The 20,163-nt window shown below is 46.1% G+C and overlaps 1 protein-coding gene across 3 annotated transcripts in view; it reads left to right on the plus strand.

The window, feature by feature from the left end:
- The window catches only part of RPH3A (rabphilin 3A), a 344,016-nt gene that overhangs the window by 278,627 nt on the left and 45,226 nt on the right, over nt 1-20,163 (plus strand). For 2 of the 3 annotated variants that reach the window (XM_054526605.1, XM_024256359.3), the window contains exon 4: nt 11,370-11,516. In XM_054526605.1, the coding sequence (XP_054382580.1) occupies nt 11,370-11,516 (147 nt within the window). 3 annotated transcript variants of the gene reach the window in all.

Genomic DNA, 20,163 nt, shown 5'->3' on the forward strand with positions numbered 1-20,163 from the left:
TTTAGATATACTGAAATAAGGTAATAATGGCTGAAACAAAACGGAAGTAGGTCATCATAATTCAAGCTACGTGAGTGTTGCATCCAGACAGTATTGATATTGTTATGATTTCTTACCTAACTTTATTCATTTTTTTCTTTCTCTCCTTTCTCTGCCTTCCTTCAGTGATAAAGGACAGTGAGTATTTTATAACACTTATTTATTTATTTTTTTTTACAAACTGTATTTTATCTCTTTCTCTGATCAAGGTGGCTTGCCCCTAAAGAGAGATGGTTAAAAAAGGAACTAGCAAATTTTAAATATTTTTTTAAAAAGCTAAGTTAAAAAAAAATACCCACACCCATCTTAGGAAAAAATATTTATAAAATAAAAAAAAAAAACTCATACCAAACTTGATAAAAGGATGGAAGGTATTTCTTAGCCCTCAATTCTTATTAGTGATTTGTAGGATTTCAGCAAGTTTATTGGCCACTCAGTGCCCTTGTTTCTGCAGCATTTTGCTGGAGAACACCGTTCTGTGATAAGGAAAATGTTAACTCTAATAACCGCTACCATGAATAAAAGATGATGATGAACAGGGCAGGGCTCTGGATTGTTGTGTGCTGTACATTTGGTCTTTGTCGCCTCATCAGAGGTCATCCTGATTTCCCAGCAAAACACCTTTGACGCAGAGGCCCTATCTTTTCTCACAACTTTTGTGTTTTTAATTGGATTCATTTCCTAAATATGCATGACAGATTGGATGATGGGTCCAATAAATGAGCAACCAGACTGCAAAGCAGCCCCATCTTCAGTTGCATGCACACATTCAGAAACTATGGAAAGTCATTTTTACCTCCCTCCCCGCAATCATGGGACTCTGGGACTCACAGTCACTGTAGCCTGGGACACAGCCCTTCACCTCCTTGAGCCTTGGTTATCTTGTTTGTAAAATAGGCACAATAACCCTGCCCCTCCCTCCTCACTGGCTGGTGGTGGGATCAAATGAGATGTTTGCAGGAAAGCTTTATCAACTGTAAAGCTTAACTAAACAAAGTTAGATGAAGGTGTGACTTACAGCCTTGCCTTACCCTTATGTTTATATAGGACTCTTGCACAACTTTTTCAGCTTTTTTGGACCCAAATAACATTATCAGGCCCAGAATGCTCTAAAGATTTAGTTAATGCAGCTAATACTTAGCCAGGAGACCCAGGAAAATTCTTCTCCCTGCCCTGTGCCTCAGTTTCTCCATCTGTCAGGTGGGAGCTTTGAACAAGCTGCCTTGTAAAGACTATTTGGATGCTCTACAAGCTCTGTTGTTGGCTGGCAAGACCCTGGACCGGCAAGATCTGCTTTCTATGAAATCATGAATATATTATTCAGACATGCTGGAGAGAGATGCTGAGTCATTGTCAGATTACAAATATGAACATCACAAGAGAGAAGTTCATGACTCCAAAAGGTCTCAGGGCTCTTAGAGGCTTCATGAATGCTGCAGGTTGAAAGGTAGCATGTTCATCCTCTTTCCGTCTGTCCTTCATCCCCAGGCTCCTCCCCTCCTTCCCTCCCTCCTTCCCCCCTCCCTCCCTCCCTTCCTCCATCCCCTCCTCCCTCCCTTTCTTCCTCCCTTCCTCTATTAATAAACCCTTACCCCAAGTACCTACTAAATACCAAGCACCATGCTAAGCACCAGGGACACAGTTAGCCAAGTATAAAGATATGTCTAGTGGAGTCTACAAACAAATAAAGGGCCAGTCACCAACAAATACACTCCAGTATGTGCAGAGCTTAATGATAGAATCACAGTGGACTGTGGAGCACAAAGACAGTCACCTAGCTCAGACCTGAGGGTGATGATGGAGAGCTTCCTGGAAGAAGTGGTGTGTAAGCTGAGATCAGGAGAGGGAGGAGCACTATGTGGAGGAGACAGAGGAGCTCCCAGTGGGGGACACGGCATCTGCCAAGCCCAACTGTGAGACAGAACATGGGATTTTATAAGAACAGAATGGAATTCAGTCTGGCTAAAAAGATTAACAGGAGCCCCAGGTCCCGTTGGCATTCTGAGGATATGGGGGACCCACAGCATCCCTTCTGCACTCCCATTAGTCTGGTTGGGGTAAATTTCATCCAAAGGGGCCTTTATACCAGCTGGGCACAGGCAAAACGTTCTGTGGTGTGGCTGCCCCTCCTTTCCTTCAGGATTCATTAAAATCCCATTTACTGTGCTATAAAGAGACTTCCTGCAGACACCTGCCCATGTTGGCATCCAAGGGGAAGGGAGGGGGAGAAGAAGAAAGAAAAGAAAAAGGATTAATTTTCTGCACACCTCTGCTGTTGAATGCTTCAGAGCCTTCGTGCCCTGACAGTATTTTCATTATCCCACTCCTTTAGGGAGTTATAATTTATTACTAGAGACATCTGGCGAGTATTTATTATGTGACTATTGTGTGCATGCAATGAAGAATCAATGTGGGAGGCAGGAAAGATATGGGAGGCTGCCCTTTGCAGTATTTCAGGGGGAAACATCTATGAGGGGCTTCCACCTGGAGTCTGGGCTAATTTCCTTTTGTCTCGGGGTCCACCGATACTGGCCTTGGTGGGTGGCTTCATTCTGACCCCTCGTGGTGCACCAGAGCAGGTGCCTTCAGGTAGCAGATGAAGCACATTGAAAAGGCCAGTTTCTCAAGTCCTGGACCATCCTCTCTCCAGTCATGATTCTCGGCAATTCCCTTTCTCCTTGTGAGTCTCAGGCATCTGGGAAAATGAGCAGGTTACCTACAGTGGTCTTTAGACTTTTTCTTAGCAGTAAAAGTCTTTCTTTGAATAATACTTTATTCAGAAGCTAAATATTTGGGGCAGATAAGAGTGGAGCTCGATAAAGACCTTTAGTGGCTGAAAGCATTAAAAATATCATGGTAAACATTATACAACTGGAATTTAACGTAATGCTTAACTATAAAATAAGTGTAGGAAGTCTAACAAGTTTCACTCTTTTTTTTTTTTTTTTTTTGCCGTGGTGAATAATGTATCAGTTAGCTTTCACTGTGTAACAAACCATCTTAAAACTCAGTGACTTAGAACAGTTACTTGTTCTCAGGGATCTGGGCTTGGTGAGTGGCTCTGTGGACTTTGGCTAGGCTTGTTTATGCATCAAAGGGTTGGCTGATCTAAGCTGCCAGTGGCTGGAATGATACATTCTTTTCCACATGCCTCACCTTCCAACAGGATATCCTGGGTTTTCTCATGGTGATGGCAGGGTATAAGAGTAAACAGAAACACACAAGGCCTTTGGAGGCATTGCCTCTGGACTAGTGCAACATCACTCCCCTGCGTTTTATTTCCCACAGCAAGTCCTAAGTCTGGGCTAGATTTAAGAGTAGGAAAATAGACTCTAGAGCCAGACATGGTGGCTCATGCCCAGAATCCCAGCACTTTGGGAGGCCAAGGCAGGCAGATTGCTTGAGGTCAGGAATTCGAGACCAGCCTGGCCAACATGGTGAAATCCTATCTCTACTAAAAACACAAAACACTACCTGGGTGTGGTGGTGCATGCCTGTAGTCCCAGCTACCCAGGAGGCTGACACAGGAGAACTGCTTGAACCCAGGAGGTGGAGGCTGCAGTGAGCCAAGATTGTGCCACTGCACTCCAGCCTGGGCAACCGAGTGAGACACCATCTCAAAAAAAAAAAAAAAAAAAAAGAAAAGAAAATAGACCCTGACTCTTTGGTGATCAATTTCAAATTCACATAGCATAGGACATGGATACAGAGAAGAGTGAAATATTAGGGACATCCTTACAATAAACCATATTTCATGCTTTTACTAAAATATTAAATATTAATTTTTTCCCCAATGTCTCTTTTTTCTTTCTAAATTTTTTAATTTTTTTGACATAAAATAGTTTACATATTTCTGGGGTACATGTGATATTTTGGTACCTATATACAATGTGGAATAATCAAATCAGGGTAATTGAAATACACATCACCTCAAACATTTATCATTTATTTGTGTTGAGAACATTTTAATTCTAATCTTCTAGTTATTTTGAAACATGCAATAAATTATTGTTAACTATAGTCATCCTATTCATTGTGCTACCAAATATTAGATCTGATTCCTTCTATCTATGAGTATTTTTGTACCCATTAAGCATCCCGACTTTATTCCTTCCTCCCCTGGAAATGCAAATTCTCAAGCCCCACCGCAGATCTTCTGAACCCAAATTTCCACAAAAGGCCCAGAAATCTGCATTCTGGCTGGCTCACCAAGTGAATCTTGGGCGTGCTAAAGTTTGAGAAGCGATGAACTCTATCACAGGCTGCCCCTCTGCACTGCCCAGAGGCTTGTATAGGTTCAGACCAGTACCCAGATGGGGTTTACATTATCTTTTCCCAGTAAAGGTGTTTAGGTTCTAGAGTGGGCAGTAAAACACCTTCTAAAATAATAATAGTTGTATTTCGGGTAGGGGCATACAACCAATTCCCTACTCCCACCTCAAAGGCAGCTCTGAGCATTTCTTCCTGCAGCCAGGACATGGCACATTGCTCTTTGCAGATTAGCCAGTGGTAGACAGGCCCTAGAGAGCCCCCAAGTTCTTCATCATCTGGGGAAAATGTGCTTGCTTCCATTCCCACTCACATCACACACACCATCAGCATTTTAAGCCAGTGATGGGCTCTTGATGTCTCTATACTTTACATTCCCCTAATTAGACCTATCTACTGTGATCCTCAGAATGAAGCCCTGTTAAGCTTGGTGTGGTGATGCACACCTCTAGTCCCAGCTACTTGGAAGGCTGAGGTGGGAGGATTGCGTAAGCCCAGGAGCTCAAATCCAGCATGGGCATCGTAAGGAGACCTTTTCTCTTAAAAAAAAAAAAAAAAAAAAAAAAAAAAGCTTCATTGGAAAAAATATACGAACAAAAAAGATATTTGGAACCAACAGTCAAAAGTTCCTGAGATTCATGCTTCCTCTAAACTCAAGAGCCACAGATAGTTAAGATGAGGGGGGCAGGGGGTCTGGAAGAGTTGACTATGGCCTGGGAGATAGAACTTGAGATGGGACCATCTGGCTGCCTTTTAGAAGGGCAGGATAGCATGGTGGTTCGGAGCACAAGACATCCTTCCTGGAGTCGGCTTTGCTACTTCAAGCTGTGTGGCCTTAGGCAAGTGATTAACCTCTCTGAACCTTGGTATGCTCGAGAGGAGAATAACGTTTACCTCATAAGATATTGCAAAAATTCAACAAGACAGTAAATGTAAACCCTATGATATAAATATTATTAACTCCATTTGACAGATGGATATTAGAGTCCCGAGAGAGAGAATACTTTCCCCAAAGTCACACAGTGCCGGGGTTTCAATGCAGGTTGATCTGAATCTAAAGCTTGAGTTTTTTTTGTTTTTTTGTTTTTTGTTTTTTTCCATTGCATCCTAATAGCTCGGTAGATTCTGGTTTGGGATTAGTGTATCCAGATTGAGAAAGGAAATCTGGGAACTGCAGGAAGGATTGGTCCAGGTTTCTGAAAGTACATTTTCTCCAGCATCCGTTCCTGCCACTTAAAGTCAGCTAGGTTAGTTGGTCTCTCTCTCCTTCTCTCTCTCTCTCCCTCTGTCTGTCTCTCTGTCTCTCTCTCCCGAATAGCTAAATCAACTAGGCTCATGTTTGTGCAGACGAGCAAGGAATTGATTTGGACGCTCCTGCTGCCATGGCTTTAAGGTGTCAAAGAGATTCCTGATTTCAAATGCCAGTCAGTGATCCAGCCTGCACGTTTTGTTTCATTCCATCGGGTTCTTCCCATCCCTGGGTCAGTGACTCATTGTCTTCCCTACTCTTCCCTTTCAAAACATTCTATTCCTTCATTCTTTCTTTCATTCAGATTCAGTGCTCACTATATGTGCAGTACTATTAGGTAATTTTTCACTGAATTGCCACTGTGGCAAGGATTTGAGACACAGTTTCATACCAAAAATATTTAATAAGAAGAAAAAGAAAACACAAGTTCACCTTTCTGGAGCATTTACCAAGTCCTAGGATCTACACTAAACACTTTATATACGTGGTCTAGTTGACCCTCATATGAGCTTGATGAGCTCATTAGTAAGTATTCCCTTTACTAGATGAGGAAACTAAGGCTCAGAGATGTAACCTGTTCCTAAGGTTGCACATCCAGGCAGGGCAGTGCCAGAAAAGGAATCAGAGCTATATGATTCCAAAGTCTACTCCTGCGTCCCCTCTCTTAGGTTACTGTATCTTCATAGCAGCCAGGGCTGTCATTGTAGGCAGCTTCCAGGTCTGCTTAGGTTGAAGGGCTACTCTGCCAGCAGCTAGCTAATGAGTTACTGTGAAAAATGCCAGCACTCACCAGGAGAGGCAGTCCCACGGAACTGTGGAGCACATCTCAGTTTGCTTGCAAAGTTCCTGGTGCAATTCATCCCTCACTAAAAAGTTAGGGCATCCTGGTAGATTAAGAGGATGATCACAATAGCAAGGGCTGCTGTTTCCTGGGCACTTGGCATGCACTTTCACATTTAATCTTCCCAAGGGCCCTGTGATGCATGCCCTATTAACATTCTCAATTAACAGACCAGGAAACTGAGGTGCAGAGCAGAGCAGAGGCCCAGCACATACTGCCAAGAAGTGTCAGACCCAGGATTCCACTCATTAACTCTGCCAAGTCAACAAGGTCTCAAATTGGCACATGGTAGGCCCTCTGCGTATTTTCTGGATTGGATACAATTCTCTAACTTGTCCAAGGTGAGCAATACTTTGGTCTCTGGCTTTGATCTTTAACGAGATCCCAAAACTGGACACAGAGCTGCCATCCTGTGTCCAGAAGCCCTTGGCAAGGGTCTTATCCCAAGGACCGATTCTTGAGGCCCTCATGCCCACATCGCTCCTCGACTCAGGAAGACCTAAACAAGCCCATTCTGTCCCCTGACAGCAAAAGCTTTGGTCTGAAAAACTGATCTTGCTTCTGTCTGTTTGCTTCTGGAATTAAAACATGAAAATCCACAGGAGGCTTGCAGGTTCCCACTGAGACCAATCGGCGACATTTTCAAACACGATGAGCTGTTTGTCAACTGTGTGTTCTGGAGCAGAGGATGGGGGAAGGGTTTGGAAAGGTGCCAGCAGCCTCCAGCAGGGCTGCTCATCTGCAGTCTGCAGATGGAGGCAATTATCCTAGGCGGGGCCTCTCGGGGACCCCTAGCCCTGCTTGTGTCTCTGGAGCCATGTGTGTTCAGATGCTTGCATTTCCTGTGCACAATAACACCGGCAATGGTGTGGTGGTGGGGTGTGAGCCACTGACTTCAGATCAGGCTGGCTCCTGACCAGATTGTAAGCTGCAGGAATGTGTCCTTGGAGGGTCTTCACTGGGGACTAGGCCTAGAATCTCACATGTGTTCAGTTTTGGTCACTGAGCTGCTTTGTAATGGCAGGAAATAAATAAAGGGGGATCAGCAGAGAAATCCAGGAAGAGACGTGGTGGCAAATAAGGGAGAATTAGGGGCAGGTGAAGTGTCCATTTCTATGAAAACTGCTGAGACTCGGGAGTGGCTGAATTCCATTATGACTGGGGCTCTTCGGGAAGGGTAGGTGATCTTCATTATACAGGAGTCCACTGTATCCTTTAAAAGTAATGGGAAGAAACAGCAGGCTAAGAGATATTGGCACACCAAATGGAAGCTCTTCCCAACAGCATGGCACAGATTCTGCATAAAGAGAGTGAGGCCTCCATCACAAGAGGCATTCAAGCAAGGATGGAAGGATATCTGCCAGGAATGCCACAGCAGGCAGACTTTAAAGTGATCCCCACCTCTTGGTGTTCATGCCTTTGTGTAATGCCCTGACCCTGAGTGTGGGCAGGACCTGAGCCTTGCTTCTAGCCTATAGAATACAGCAAAGGGGATGAGCTGTCACTCTTGGGATCACATTATGTTATATAAGACTCTGTCTTGGGTGACAGGAGCTAGAGATGCTCCTTGTGTACTTGATGAAGGAAGTGGCCCACAGGATGGGATCAGAGAGGTCCACATGATTAGGAAATGTAGGCAGCCTCTAGTAGCTGGGGTAGGGACTCTCTCAACAGCCAACAAAAGGCCATGGCCCTCAGTCATACAGCTGCAAGCAAATTAATTCTGCCAGTGACACAAATTTGCTTAGAAGCTAATTCTTCCCCTATCAAGCCTCCAGATGAGAACATGGCCCAGCCCATACCTTGATTGCAGCCTTGTGAAATCCTGAGCAGAAGACCCAGTTAAGCCAAGCCCAGACTCCTGACCCCTAGAAACTGTGAGAAAATAAATGTGTGTTAGTTTAAGCCCCCACATTTGTAAGAATGTGTCATGCAGCAATAGAAAATGAATCCAGACACTGTGGGGAGGGTGCTACCAGTCTGTCTCTATCCTCCTGCTGGACTGGGTTTCCTAGTTATCTGATAAGAAATCATCTCAAAAAAGTGACTTAAAATTATAGAAACCGTTGGTTATTCCTCACAATTTCTGTGAGCAGGAATAGGAGGGTGGCTTGGCTGGGCAGCCCTGGCACAAGGTCACTCATGCAGCTGCAGACATGTCACCTGGGGCAGCAGTTATCTGAAGGCCTCATAGAGGATCGAGGAGCCGCTCATGTAGCTGACAGTTTGGTGCTAGCTGTTGGCTGGGGGCCTCAGTTCCCCTCCACGTGGTCCTCGCCACGGGGCTGTTTGAGTGTCCTCACAGCATGGCGGCTGGCCAAGAGACCAAGGTGGATGCTTCAGTGTCTTTTATGACTTGGAAGCCACACAGCGTCACTTCCACTGTATTTAGTTGGTCACACCGGATCAGCCTTGATTCAGCATGGGAGAGGACTACACATAGGAGGATATGAATAACAGGAGGCAAGGACCTCTGGGGACCATCCTAGAGGCTGGCCACCATACTGGTCTTCTTTCCCTCTAGCATGCGGCCTGCATGCTCTACTCCAGCCTTTTGCAAAGACCATTCCCTTTGCCAGACTCAATCTCACCCCTACCTTCCATCACCCCTTCAGCTTATCTTTGAGGTCTCAGCAGGAATCAGCCATTGCTTTGTGGGGCCCAAAGCTTATATACTTAAGGGGCCCTCTTCAAGATCAAAAAGACAAAACCAGCTTGCTTCTGCAAACTTTCCTGATCACGTGACCATTGCTAGGGCCCATCCTAGGGCCTCGGGAAGTGCCTGTGCAAACAGGGGCCCTGAAGCTTCATCTTTACCAGGATCACAGTGAATTCTCCTCACTTCTTCAAGAAGCTCTGCCCAATCTCTAGGCTGAGTAACCTCCATTGCTTCAGTCTCCCTGCATATCACCTGTATAATTAGGCATTTAACATCTCCTTTGGCCACCAGGGACCAGGTCTTATTCAAAAACTCTTTTTATGTACTTGCTGTCAGAGAATGATCTAAATGCATGGACACAGTAGAGAACCAGGGCCAGATAAGGTCCGTGCCATCCTGTAATCTATGTTCTGGTGGGAGATAAAGGGGAAATAAATATATAACAAGAAAAAATTTAAAAGATAACTTCAGCTAGAGATGGGTGCAGTGGAGAAAGTGAACCAGGGCAATGAGAGATCAAAGACAGCGTCTCTGAGACCAGGATGATGAGAGGGAAGATCCAGGCAGGTAAGTGTTCCTGGCAAGGGAAACAGCAAGTGCAAAGGCCCTGAGGCAAAAAGAAGACTTTGGTGTTTAAGATTGAGCAGAGAGGCCAGTGCGGCTGGAGCCTAGTGACCCAGGGGAGCAAGGGGTAATGAGGACAGAGGGGCAGGTAAAGGACAGACCAGGTAAGACTTTGCAGAATAAGCAAGAAGTCTGGATTTTATTTTTATTAAGGTAAAATTCACGTACCCTAAAAGTAATCATTGTAAAGCATACAATTTAGTGGCATTTAGTATCTTTGCAATGTTGTGCAACCATCACTTCTGCCTAATTCTGGGTTTTATTCTAAGTCAATGAGACACCACTGGAGAGTTCTGAGCAAGGAGTTTGAGCAGTGTTATCATGTGCTCATCCCAGAGGCGTCCCATCCAAGGCCACATGTGGGAAAGCAAGATGTGTTTCCACCAGAATTTCCCCGGGCCGCGTCCTCCTTCCCTTTCTGGAAACAAGACTTGCCCCAGGACATCTGCTCCCCTTTTCCTTCAAACTCTTCCTCCTCTGCTCTTCAGAGCAAGCTAGCTAAGGTGGGGGGATGGCAGAAGACGGGGAGGAGGGAGGAAGATGGGCTTTTAATTTCCAATGTAAAAAGGCAATTTCATGCCTGCTGCTGTGATTAGGCCAGCAGAAGGGACCAAGGCTGGCGGCTAATGGGGGGCTGGCTCCTGAGGATTCAGAGTTCCTGATTTTTTTCCCTCATAGGGACAAGAATTTCTAGTGGCGTTCAACCCTGCCTTCCACTCCAGTGATGCACCTCAGAGCCTTGGGTCATGGACCATGGTGTTAGTGGAGAGGATACTAATTTGTCATAGACCACAGCCTTAACTCTGTTCCCAGCAGCCTCTGATTCTCTGAACCATTGCCGGGGCCACAGGTCCCATTCTTTCCGTCTCATGGAGGGTAAATGTGCAGGCTGCCCAGGTCTGAATCCTGCCGCTGCCACTTGCCAGCCACGTAACCTTGGGCAAGTGCTCTAATTTCTCCATGCCTCAGCCTCCTCACCAGGAAATAGGGACACAAACAGCCCCTGCCTTGTAGGGGTGATGTGAGGACTGAATGAGATAATGCAGGCACACGGGGGACTTACATGAGAGATAATAAGCTGATGCGGGCACACAGTGGGCACGTGTGAGAGATAATTAGGTAATGTGGGCACCAATAGATGTTATGTCAGTGTTCGCTTAAAAAGAAAAGTCAAAAAGAACACAAGATAGAACCCGAAATGTTACCAGAGCCTTTGAGGCTGGAAATCTAGACATTTATGTGAATTCAAGAGATTTTTAGAAACCTAGTTGGCAACCAGTTTAAACTTATTTTAAAAAACTCTGTGGCCCCCAAAAGCTATCTCTCTGCCAGGCAGATGCTGTGGTCAACCTGGGACCCAGGGCTTCAGACTGCCTGTCCTGAATCATTTCCACTCCAGTTGTAGAAGTCTACTGTTCTGGAATCTTTTCTGAAATATCTTTACCCTCCAGGTTTCCATGAGCTTGCTGAAAATGTCATGGAATGTCTACTGTGTACTAAGCACATAGCATATAAACTCATCAGAAGCCTAAGAGGGAAGTATGTGTGTCCCATTGCACAGAGGAGCAGATTGAGGCTCTGAGAGAGATGATCCTTTTGCCCACAGTTTCCCAGACAGTGAGTTTCCCGGCAGGAATTTGAACTGCTATTTTCTGTCCACCCTCACACCTTCCCAAATTTCCTTTCAGGCTCCAGGCAGGCTGGTCCATCGACCCCAGTGGTCAGCCTGACAGGCAGAGGAAGCAGGAAGAGCTGACTGATGAGGAGAAAGAAATCATCAACAGGGTGATTGCTCGAGCTGAGAAAATGGAAGAGATGGAGCAGGAGCGAATCGGGTGAGGCTTAACACTTCCCATTCACCCCAGAGCTGCTGTGGCAGGAGGGTGTGCTGGGCTGGAGCAGGGCTTTGGCCTCAAACAGGGTGTGCTGGGCTGCCTCTGGGCTTTGCCATTTGTGACTTACGGGGCCACCTCCCCACCCCACCCCCTTCCCCACTGGCAGACATGGGATCTTTGTTGCGTGAGTTGGGAGAGCTGGGAGAAGAGAAAAGGGACTAGAGGAGAGAGTGGGCTGCGAGTGAGGAGGTTCTTGGCTGCGGGTGCATTGAAGAAGGCGCAGGGGGAGGGGTCTTGTGATAGGGAAAGAGGAGATGTCATTGGAGGCTGCAAGAAGCGGGGTGAGTGTGAGCATCAGGTGTCTCAGCTAATCACAGCTGCATAGGGATGTGTTCTGGAGCTGAGAGCCATGTAGGTGTCAGAAGGTACAGCTGAAGGCAAGGTTAGGAGGACAGAGAGTAGGTAAAAAAGAGTGTGTGAAAGAGAGAGCATGTTTGAAATTAGTTACATAAGACAATCGGAGAAACCAGTCCTGTAACAGTCAGGCAGCGTGTGAGTGAGGAAGCAGAGGTTAACCTGATGGGTCCAGACTCCAAGAACCCGGGGTCCCATGCCAGCTCCCCGCTTGCCTGCTGTGGATCTTGGGCATGTTGCTTGACCTCTCTGAGCCCCAGTTTGCTCACTGGCAGAATGGGGGAAATAACAGTAATTATCCTAGAAGACTCGTGTAAGCGTTGAGGTGACGCATGCACAGTTCCTGACCCAGGCTCTGGTGACACTATGTGTTTAAAAAATGGTAGGAAGGAGGGGAAAGTGGGGCTCAGAGGGTGGGGATCATGAAAACATGTTTGGGAGAGAAGCAAGGCTTATAAGAAGGATGTGTGAAGAGTGGAAGAGAGTGACAAAATCAATGAGCAGGGACAGTACTGGAGAGCAAGGAGTGGCATGGGTGTGGGCTGGAGCCGGGGGACGGGGGAAAATGTGGGGTATCATCAGGGTGGGAGGAGTGACTGAGAGAAGGGAGTGAGGGTATGTGTTTGGGGGGCTCCTGGTATAAATGGAGACTGGCTGCCGGGATACAGACAGGCCATTGGAGTGGTCTTCCTAGACCCAAATATCAAACAGGAAATGGGAAGGCAGGATGCTGGGACACCACCTCCACCCTATGCCCCTCCCCAAGCCCTTCTGCCAGGGGCAGCCGTTGCCAACTGCTTACAGCAGATTTGGGCACTGAGGTGCCCACTGATCTCCCTACCCAGACACTCAGCCGGGGGTTAACGAGGTTCTTGGATGGAAAATGATGCTCCGGGGATGCAGGAAGTGGATGCCTTTGATTTGAGCCTCTGCAGATAATTGCACTCAGGGCAGGCTGGGGAAATCGGAGGTGTTGTTGACAAGTGACAAACACCTGCCATAGGATGTGTCAGCTTCACACTTGGCCCTCTGTCAGCCTCCTCGGGTGGTCACCAAGGGGATGGGTCTGAGAGGCTTGCTTATGGGGTTAGGTTTTTATTTTGCTTAGCTTTTTAAAAGATATTTCAGGAGTGGGAAGTTCTCCAGACTGGCAGTGTGTGTGTGTGTGTGTGTGTGCATGTGTGTGTATGTGTGTGTGTCTTTATACAACGATAGGCCTCGGTCATGAGGGAAGGAAAGATATGTATGTTAAAGGTAAACGGTGAAAGCAAGAACTCTGTTCAACCTTTTTCTTGCATGGCACTTATCACCAGCTGTTATATTTCATATTTTACATATTTTCTTTAACTATTGTACGTCTCTCCCCATTAGATTAAGTTTCCTAAGGGTAGGTATTTTTGCCGGTTTTGTTCACTGCCATATTCCCAAAGCCTGGTACATAATAGGTGCACAGCAAAATATTTGTTGAGTGAATGAATGAACATGGAAGATGAGGCCATCTCCCAACTTCTTTCTACATTGCCTGAGGCCAAGAGGCTTGGGGGTTTATAGTTTTATCCAGGGTCCAAATTCCCAGGGAAAGTACTCTGACTGGCTTATGTCAGATACTATCCCTTGTCCAGTCAACTGCAGCCAGGCGTGCCAAGCCCAGTTGTATCAACATGGCCACTGGGCTGCCTCTGGGGGTCAGGTTAAATAGGTCCTTGTGGACTGAGCAGACCCCAGCTTAAATGATCTAGAACAGGATAAATGAGGTCCCTGTTTTATCTTCGATGCCCTGCTGTATTCTCCCTACCAGCCTGGTGACATGGTGGCAGAGCGTTGTGGTTAAGAGCTGGGGTTGCAAAGTCAGGGAGACCTGGGTCCAAATTCCAGTTCTGCCACGTACCCGCTGCATGCCCTTAGATAAGCCACTTTACCTCCCTGTGCCTCAGTTTCCTCATCTGCAAAATGGGGATAACATTATCACATGCATCTGAGTGAGTATTTAATTAGCATGCAAAGGATTATTGTGGTGCCTTGTACAAAGTACATGCTTAATAAATAGTGGCAATTATTTAATGGTGAGGTTTGTTTGTTTTTAATGAGAAAGCTGATTTTTGACACTAGCTGAAGCCTTTGTTCTAGAAGTCTGCCCTGAGACTCCTGTTTGGCAAGTCCGGAAATTCTAGCAGCCCCTGGCTTCCCCTGAAGGAGATTTGAGAGGCTTCCAGGGGAGCTTGGGCCAAGTCTTTGGTGACAGAATGTCCCTTTGCTGAGACAGTGTGTTTTCTGCCTGGCTTCCCAGAGTGGGGAGGACAGTCCCGGAAGATTCTGGCTGTGGTTGTTCCACAGCGCCCTTCCTGCAGCCAGCCCTTGCTGGTAGCATCGCCAGAGGCAAACCCAATGCTATTTGTGTCTTATAAGCTCAAACCTGCCCTGATTCCTGTTCCACCCACACTTCCCTGGGAGGGGATCAGAGAAGAGTCAGATGAAAGCCAAGTGCAACATCAGACATGGAGCCAAACTGAAAATGGGGGTGCTAACTGGGGCTCCCACTGCAGAACATGAGGATCTCAGTTAGTGAGCTCTTGGGACCTCAGTTTCCCCACCCATCACATGACTCAGTCTCTTTCTCAGGATTCTTCCTGCTCAGACTCTACAGTATTTTGGGGGTGTCTGGTGAGGGACCTCACACCCTATTGCTGGCTGTACCTCTCAGAGTAAATGAGCTCCTTCTATGTTAAAATCGCCGATGTAGCTGTGTCCCTTACTGGGTCCAGACATCAGCCCCATGATGCTGAGTGTTCTTTTCTATTACCTGAGTGAAAGCTATCTGGGAGAGTTAGGAAATCACTGTCAATAAACATGATAAATAATCATCATGATGGATGCCATTTATTAAGCACTTACTATGTATGTGCCAAGCCTGTGTCTAAAAACTTCATATGAATTAACTCATTAACTGCTCCTCTCAACCCTGTCAAGTAAGCTATTATTATCGCCATTTTGCAGGTGAGGAAACTGAAGCTTAGAGAGTTTAGGTCATTTGCCCAAGGTCATATGCAGGCAAGGTACACATCCCTATTTGGCTGACTCTCAGAACTATGCTCTTAAATGTCTGAGAGGTTTTTCCTGAAGACGTGTTCCCAAATTCCTAGGCTCTGCAGAACATGGAAATTTTAATTACTCAGGTTTGGAGGGGACATTTTGAGAGCTGGAAGTTGAAACCCTTTCTGTGCTGGCCCAGTTATTATTTCCAGCTCTTATTAACCTGTCTTTATCTTCCAAAGCTGCCAGAACTAGTCTGCATGCTGCTGTGGTTCTGAGAGTTCCAGGAGAGAAATGCCTTCAGGCTTACCAGGAAGCATTGCCTCCCTGGGGCAGTTTTGCAGGAGTTAGCTGTCCCAGGGAGCCCCAGGCCATGCGCAGCAACCCAGAGCAGCTTCATTCCATGGAGCTCATGTGCTTCTGCCAGGAGGAATCTAAATCTTCACTCACCACTCGGTTCACAACCCAGCTCTGTTCTCTTCAGCTTCCCAGGAGGGAGAGAGGATGGTCAGAAGAAAAACTCATTAACCAACCTCATTTTGCCCCCACATTTCTTATATAAGTGCCAAGTGGGATTTCAGAGTTTATTTTGCATGCCCAACTGCTACAGATTTTCTATATTAGTTAGGACACTTTGCTTACAAGAAAGGAAACTAATTCCAGCTAGGTTGTTTCGGTCATCTATTGCAATATAAAAAACCACCCAAAACTCTGAGGCTTAGAGCACAACAGTGTATTATTTTCATGATTTTATGGGTTAAGGATTCAGACAGAGCTCTGCTGGGCAGGTTTTCTGCTCCAGGGGACGTGGGCTGGGTTTGCTCACTCAGCTGCATTCAGCCAGTGATTGGGCTGGGCTGGAAGGTGCAAGAAAGCTTTACTCCCCTGTCTGTACCTTGGTGCTCTTCAGGTAGCCCCTCTCTTTGCATTTCATCCTTCCTTATTCATTAGTCTGGCCTGAGCTCCTTTACATGGCAGTTGGATCCCAAGAGAGCAAAGATAGGTGTTGCCCGGTCTCTTAACAGCTAGGTCTGGAACTGGCAGGGTATCACTTCCATCACTTTCTATTGAGGACAGGAAATAGATCCTATCTCCTTATGTGATAAATGACACGTGCATGCAGAGGAGGAAGGCATTATTGGTGGCTATCTTTATCCCATTATGTAGAAAGAGAAATTTAATATAAGGGTTCGGAGATATCTCCAGGGATCAGAGGACAAGAACACAGCCTAGCCTCATAAAAGGCCTGCTCCTCATCCCACATATTAGAAAATATAGCCACGCTAGCTAGAGCCTCCCAGTTTTCATAGCTCTTCTTAGTCTAAATTCCAAATTCCTAGGGAAGGAACTCTGATTGACCTAGCTCACCCTAGATGCCCACCCCTCATCCTATCAACAGTGGCTAGAGGTGCCAGGCTAGACACACGTGGCTGCTGAGCACTTCTCCTGAGCATAAAAGGGCCCCTTTGTGAGTTGCAAAGCCACACCTAGGTTACTCACAGGACTTTTAGAATGTATTAAGTTTGGAATTAGACATTTGCCTCCAAAATTGGTTTGCATTTCCACCTCTCTCCCTGGCATTGGTAAGGCCCTCTTTATCCTTATTATATTTCTCTCTGTCCAGAGCCTCTCAAAGGCATTTGCTCACATATCTTGCCTGTGAAGGGACTGGCAGCTGGGTGGCTTCCATTCGAGGTCAGCTTCCCTAAACAGATGGGCCCAAAAAAGTAATTAAGATTTGTCCTTAACCTTGGCATCCAGACGCCGTGATGGAGGAGGAAGTCAGAGAGACTTGTTGTTGACAGGATCTGTCGCACCCCTATCACCTTCCCATCTTGATTCCACCTTCCCCTGTGTTTTTGGCATATATTTTTTCCAAAATATGGACAGAGGGAGAAGTGAGTAATAATGGCTGGAACTTGCTATGTCTAATTATCTAATTAGGCAGACATCTGTCCTATGGCTTGACAAGCCGACCATAAGCCAGGTCATACCCTCCTCTTTCTAAAGGAGGACTCCTCTCCTGCATTTAAACCTAAAGTCTTAAACATTCTATGGATGGGAGTCAGGGACTTGGGGGCATTCTGATATTATCAACATATTTATGCAGGTGTCTATGTGCATTTTTTTCTCAAGAAACATAGATTTTATCAAGTTTGGGGGGACTCTGAACCCTCCAGTGTTGGGGATTATTGAGTAGTACCTCAGTCTTCTCAGGGATTGGACCAGTGCTTTTTCCAATGTCCAGCTAGCCCTAATATGTTACAGAATCTGTTTGTATAAGATGAAAATATGGTTGGGCATACTGGCTCATGCCTGTAATCCCAGCACTTTGGGAGGCCGAGGCGGGTGGATCACTTGAGGCCAGGAGTTTGAGACCAGCCTGGCCAACATGGTGAAATCCCATCTCTACTCAAAATATAAAAATTAGCTGAGTGTGGTGGTGCATGCCTGTAATTCTAGCTACTCGGGAGGCTGAGGCACATGAATCATTTAACTCAGGAGGCAGAGGTGGCAGTGAGCCAAGATCGTGACACTGCACTCCAGCCTGGGTGACAGAGCAAGACTCTGTCTCAAAAAAAAAAAGAAAAAAAAAAAAAAGACATGCAACACATTAAGGAAAGTGACTTAACCCAGTCAAGACATTTGGGGGATTTTTCTTTTTTCATAGCAAAGCAAAGATTTTTTTACTTGGGAGGCTGAGGCAGGAGAATTGCTTGAACCCAGGAAGCAGAGGTCACAGTGAGCCACCTAGATCATACCACTGCACTCCAGCCTGGGTGACAGAGCAAGACTGTCAAAAAAAAAAAAAAAAAAAAAAAGATCAAAATAGAAGTTTTCTGGATTCCTTAATTAGCTCGATGCCTGCCATAAAAGAGAGAAGAAATACATGTTGAATGAATAATGCATACTAAGTGAACCATAAACCCAACCAAGATGCTTATCAAATCACTTTACCCTTACAGCCTGCCTCATGGCCTCCCTGACTTCATCTGTAAAATGGGAAGTTGGACAGGATAGTCTTCAAATCCCTCTAGCCCAGGGCTTCTCAAGTCCAGCACTGTTTATGTTTCGGGACAGATAATTCTTTGTGTGGGGGCTGTTTTGTGCATTGTAGACTGTTCAGCAGCATCTCTGGTGTCTACCCTCTAAGATGCCTGGTTTAACTCCCTACCCAGTTGCAACAACTAAAACTGTCTCCAGACACTGCTCAGTGTCCCGGAGGGGCAAAGTCACCCCCTGCTGAGAACCACTGCTCTAGCCCTTTTGTTGGTGGAGAAGGAATGGAGATGAAATGGACTGTGATTTTTCTTGCAGTAATGCTCAACTTCTAGCAAAATAATCACAACAGACCACTCTTATTGGCATCATGTGCCAGCACTGTGCTGAGAGCTTTATGTAGATTCATTTATGTAATCTTCACAGGAATCCTGTGCAATAGAACATATTACAATCATTCCCATTTCACAGATAAGGAAACTGAAGAACAGAGAGGTTTAGCAGCTTGCCCACAGTCACACAGTTAATAAGTGGTGGGGACTGGGATTATGAATCCGGGCTGGCTGGCTGCAGAAATAGGCTCCTATTCCGCTATTCCATAGAGAAACAAACATTTATCTCCAAGCCCTGTGCTAGGAACTTTTAAATATCATATATTTCCTTTAATCCTCATAATGTCCTCACTGAGAGACAGACAATCATTTCTGCTTTACAGCTGAGTAAACCGAAGCTCAGGGAAGTTAAGCCATTTGCCCAGAGGCACACAGCCTTTATGTGGCCAAACCAGACTTTGAACTTGAATCTGTCTTTCCACTTTATCCTATTGCTTTTGGGGAGTACAGGTGGGAAAGGCAATTGATGGAAGATTTCAGGGATTCGGAGAAGTCAATAATTACAGGGTATCTCAAACATTTCTTGAAGTTAATTGATCATTTCATATGTTTCTTCATTCAGTTGAGCAGTTCATTCCTCTGTACCACAGTGACCCTTGTCCCCTTCAGGCCTCAGCACCACATTCTCCCAACTCTATTTTCCATGACAGGAAAGGGCAGGGAGAAGGGTCAGAAAGAACCCCAATCATCAGCACTGACATGAAACAAAGATTTCATTCTTCTAGCATCTGGGCAGCTGGACCTAACTTCCAAATCCAGCTCTTCCACCCTTGAGCTGTGTACACTTGGGCAAGTAAGTTCCCATCTGTGTGCCTTGGTTTCCCCATCTGTAAAATGAGAGTGAATAATAGAGCTTCTCTCCCAGATTGTTGATGGCTTAAGGAAAACAATGCATATAGAGTACTTAGCACAGCACCTGGCACAGTAAGCACTCAGAAACAACAACCACAACTGTTGCTGTTCCTGGGTTTGTCATGACACAGCACCTTGCCCAGCATGGACTGCACTAGCCCAGCTGAGCCCTCCAGTGGTCTTTCTCTCTTGGCTCCCTCGTCTCCGACTCTCGACAGAGGTGACCTCCTTCCCCAAAGCGCTGAGGCCCAGGCAGGAATCCCATTCACCAATCCCTCAAGGAGACAGATTGAGATCTAGGGCTTCCCAGGTGGTGACAGTAACAAACAACAGGGAGAATTAATGAGTCTGAAATGCACATGCCCTGCATGGCAGTGTGTGTCTTCCTGATGGAGCAGCTCAGTCATTTAAGGACAGGTTCCTGAGAGACCCTGGCATTAGAGCCTCAGGCCAGCCCCCATCAGAGCAGCCATTTCCCCATTGACAGCAGATGGTCCAATTTTGACTTCAGAAATGCCAACTTTAATAAACTCAACAGTAATATCCCCCTACTTGGCAATTAGGGTGAGGTGAAGAGCGAGCAGGGATTCTGGAATTGATGGTGTGGTGTGTGGTGTGTGGTGTGTGTGTGTGTGTGTGTGTGTGTGTGTGAGAGAGAGAGAGAGAGAGAGAGAGAAAGACAGAAAGACAGAGAAAGAGGCAAAAATCAGAGAGAGACAGAGAGGGACAACATGACATCGTACCCACTTTCCCACTTTGCTGCATTTTTCTGAATGGTGAAATCGTGGTCAACCACTGCTTTTAAAGGCGGCTGCTCTGGCTCCATCCCATCAGTTGGTGGAACCCCAGCTTTTAGCCATTTCCTCTGCTGATTCAGAGATTGGCACATAAACCCATCACACTGGGGCAAGCAGGGTGCAGGGTGTCTCTCCCAGGCTCTGCTGCACACCACATGAAGC

The sequence above is a fragment of the Pongo abelii genome, chromosome 10 (genome assembly GCF_028885655.2).
Source record: "Pongo abelii isolate AG06213 chromosome 10, NHGRI_mPonAbe1-v2.0_pri, whole genome shotgun sequence".
Taxonomy (NCBI): domain Eukaryota; kingdom Metazoa; phylum Chordata; class Mammalia; order Primates; family Hominidae; genus Pongo; species Pongo abelii.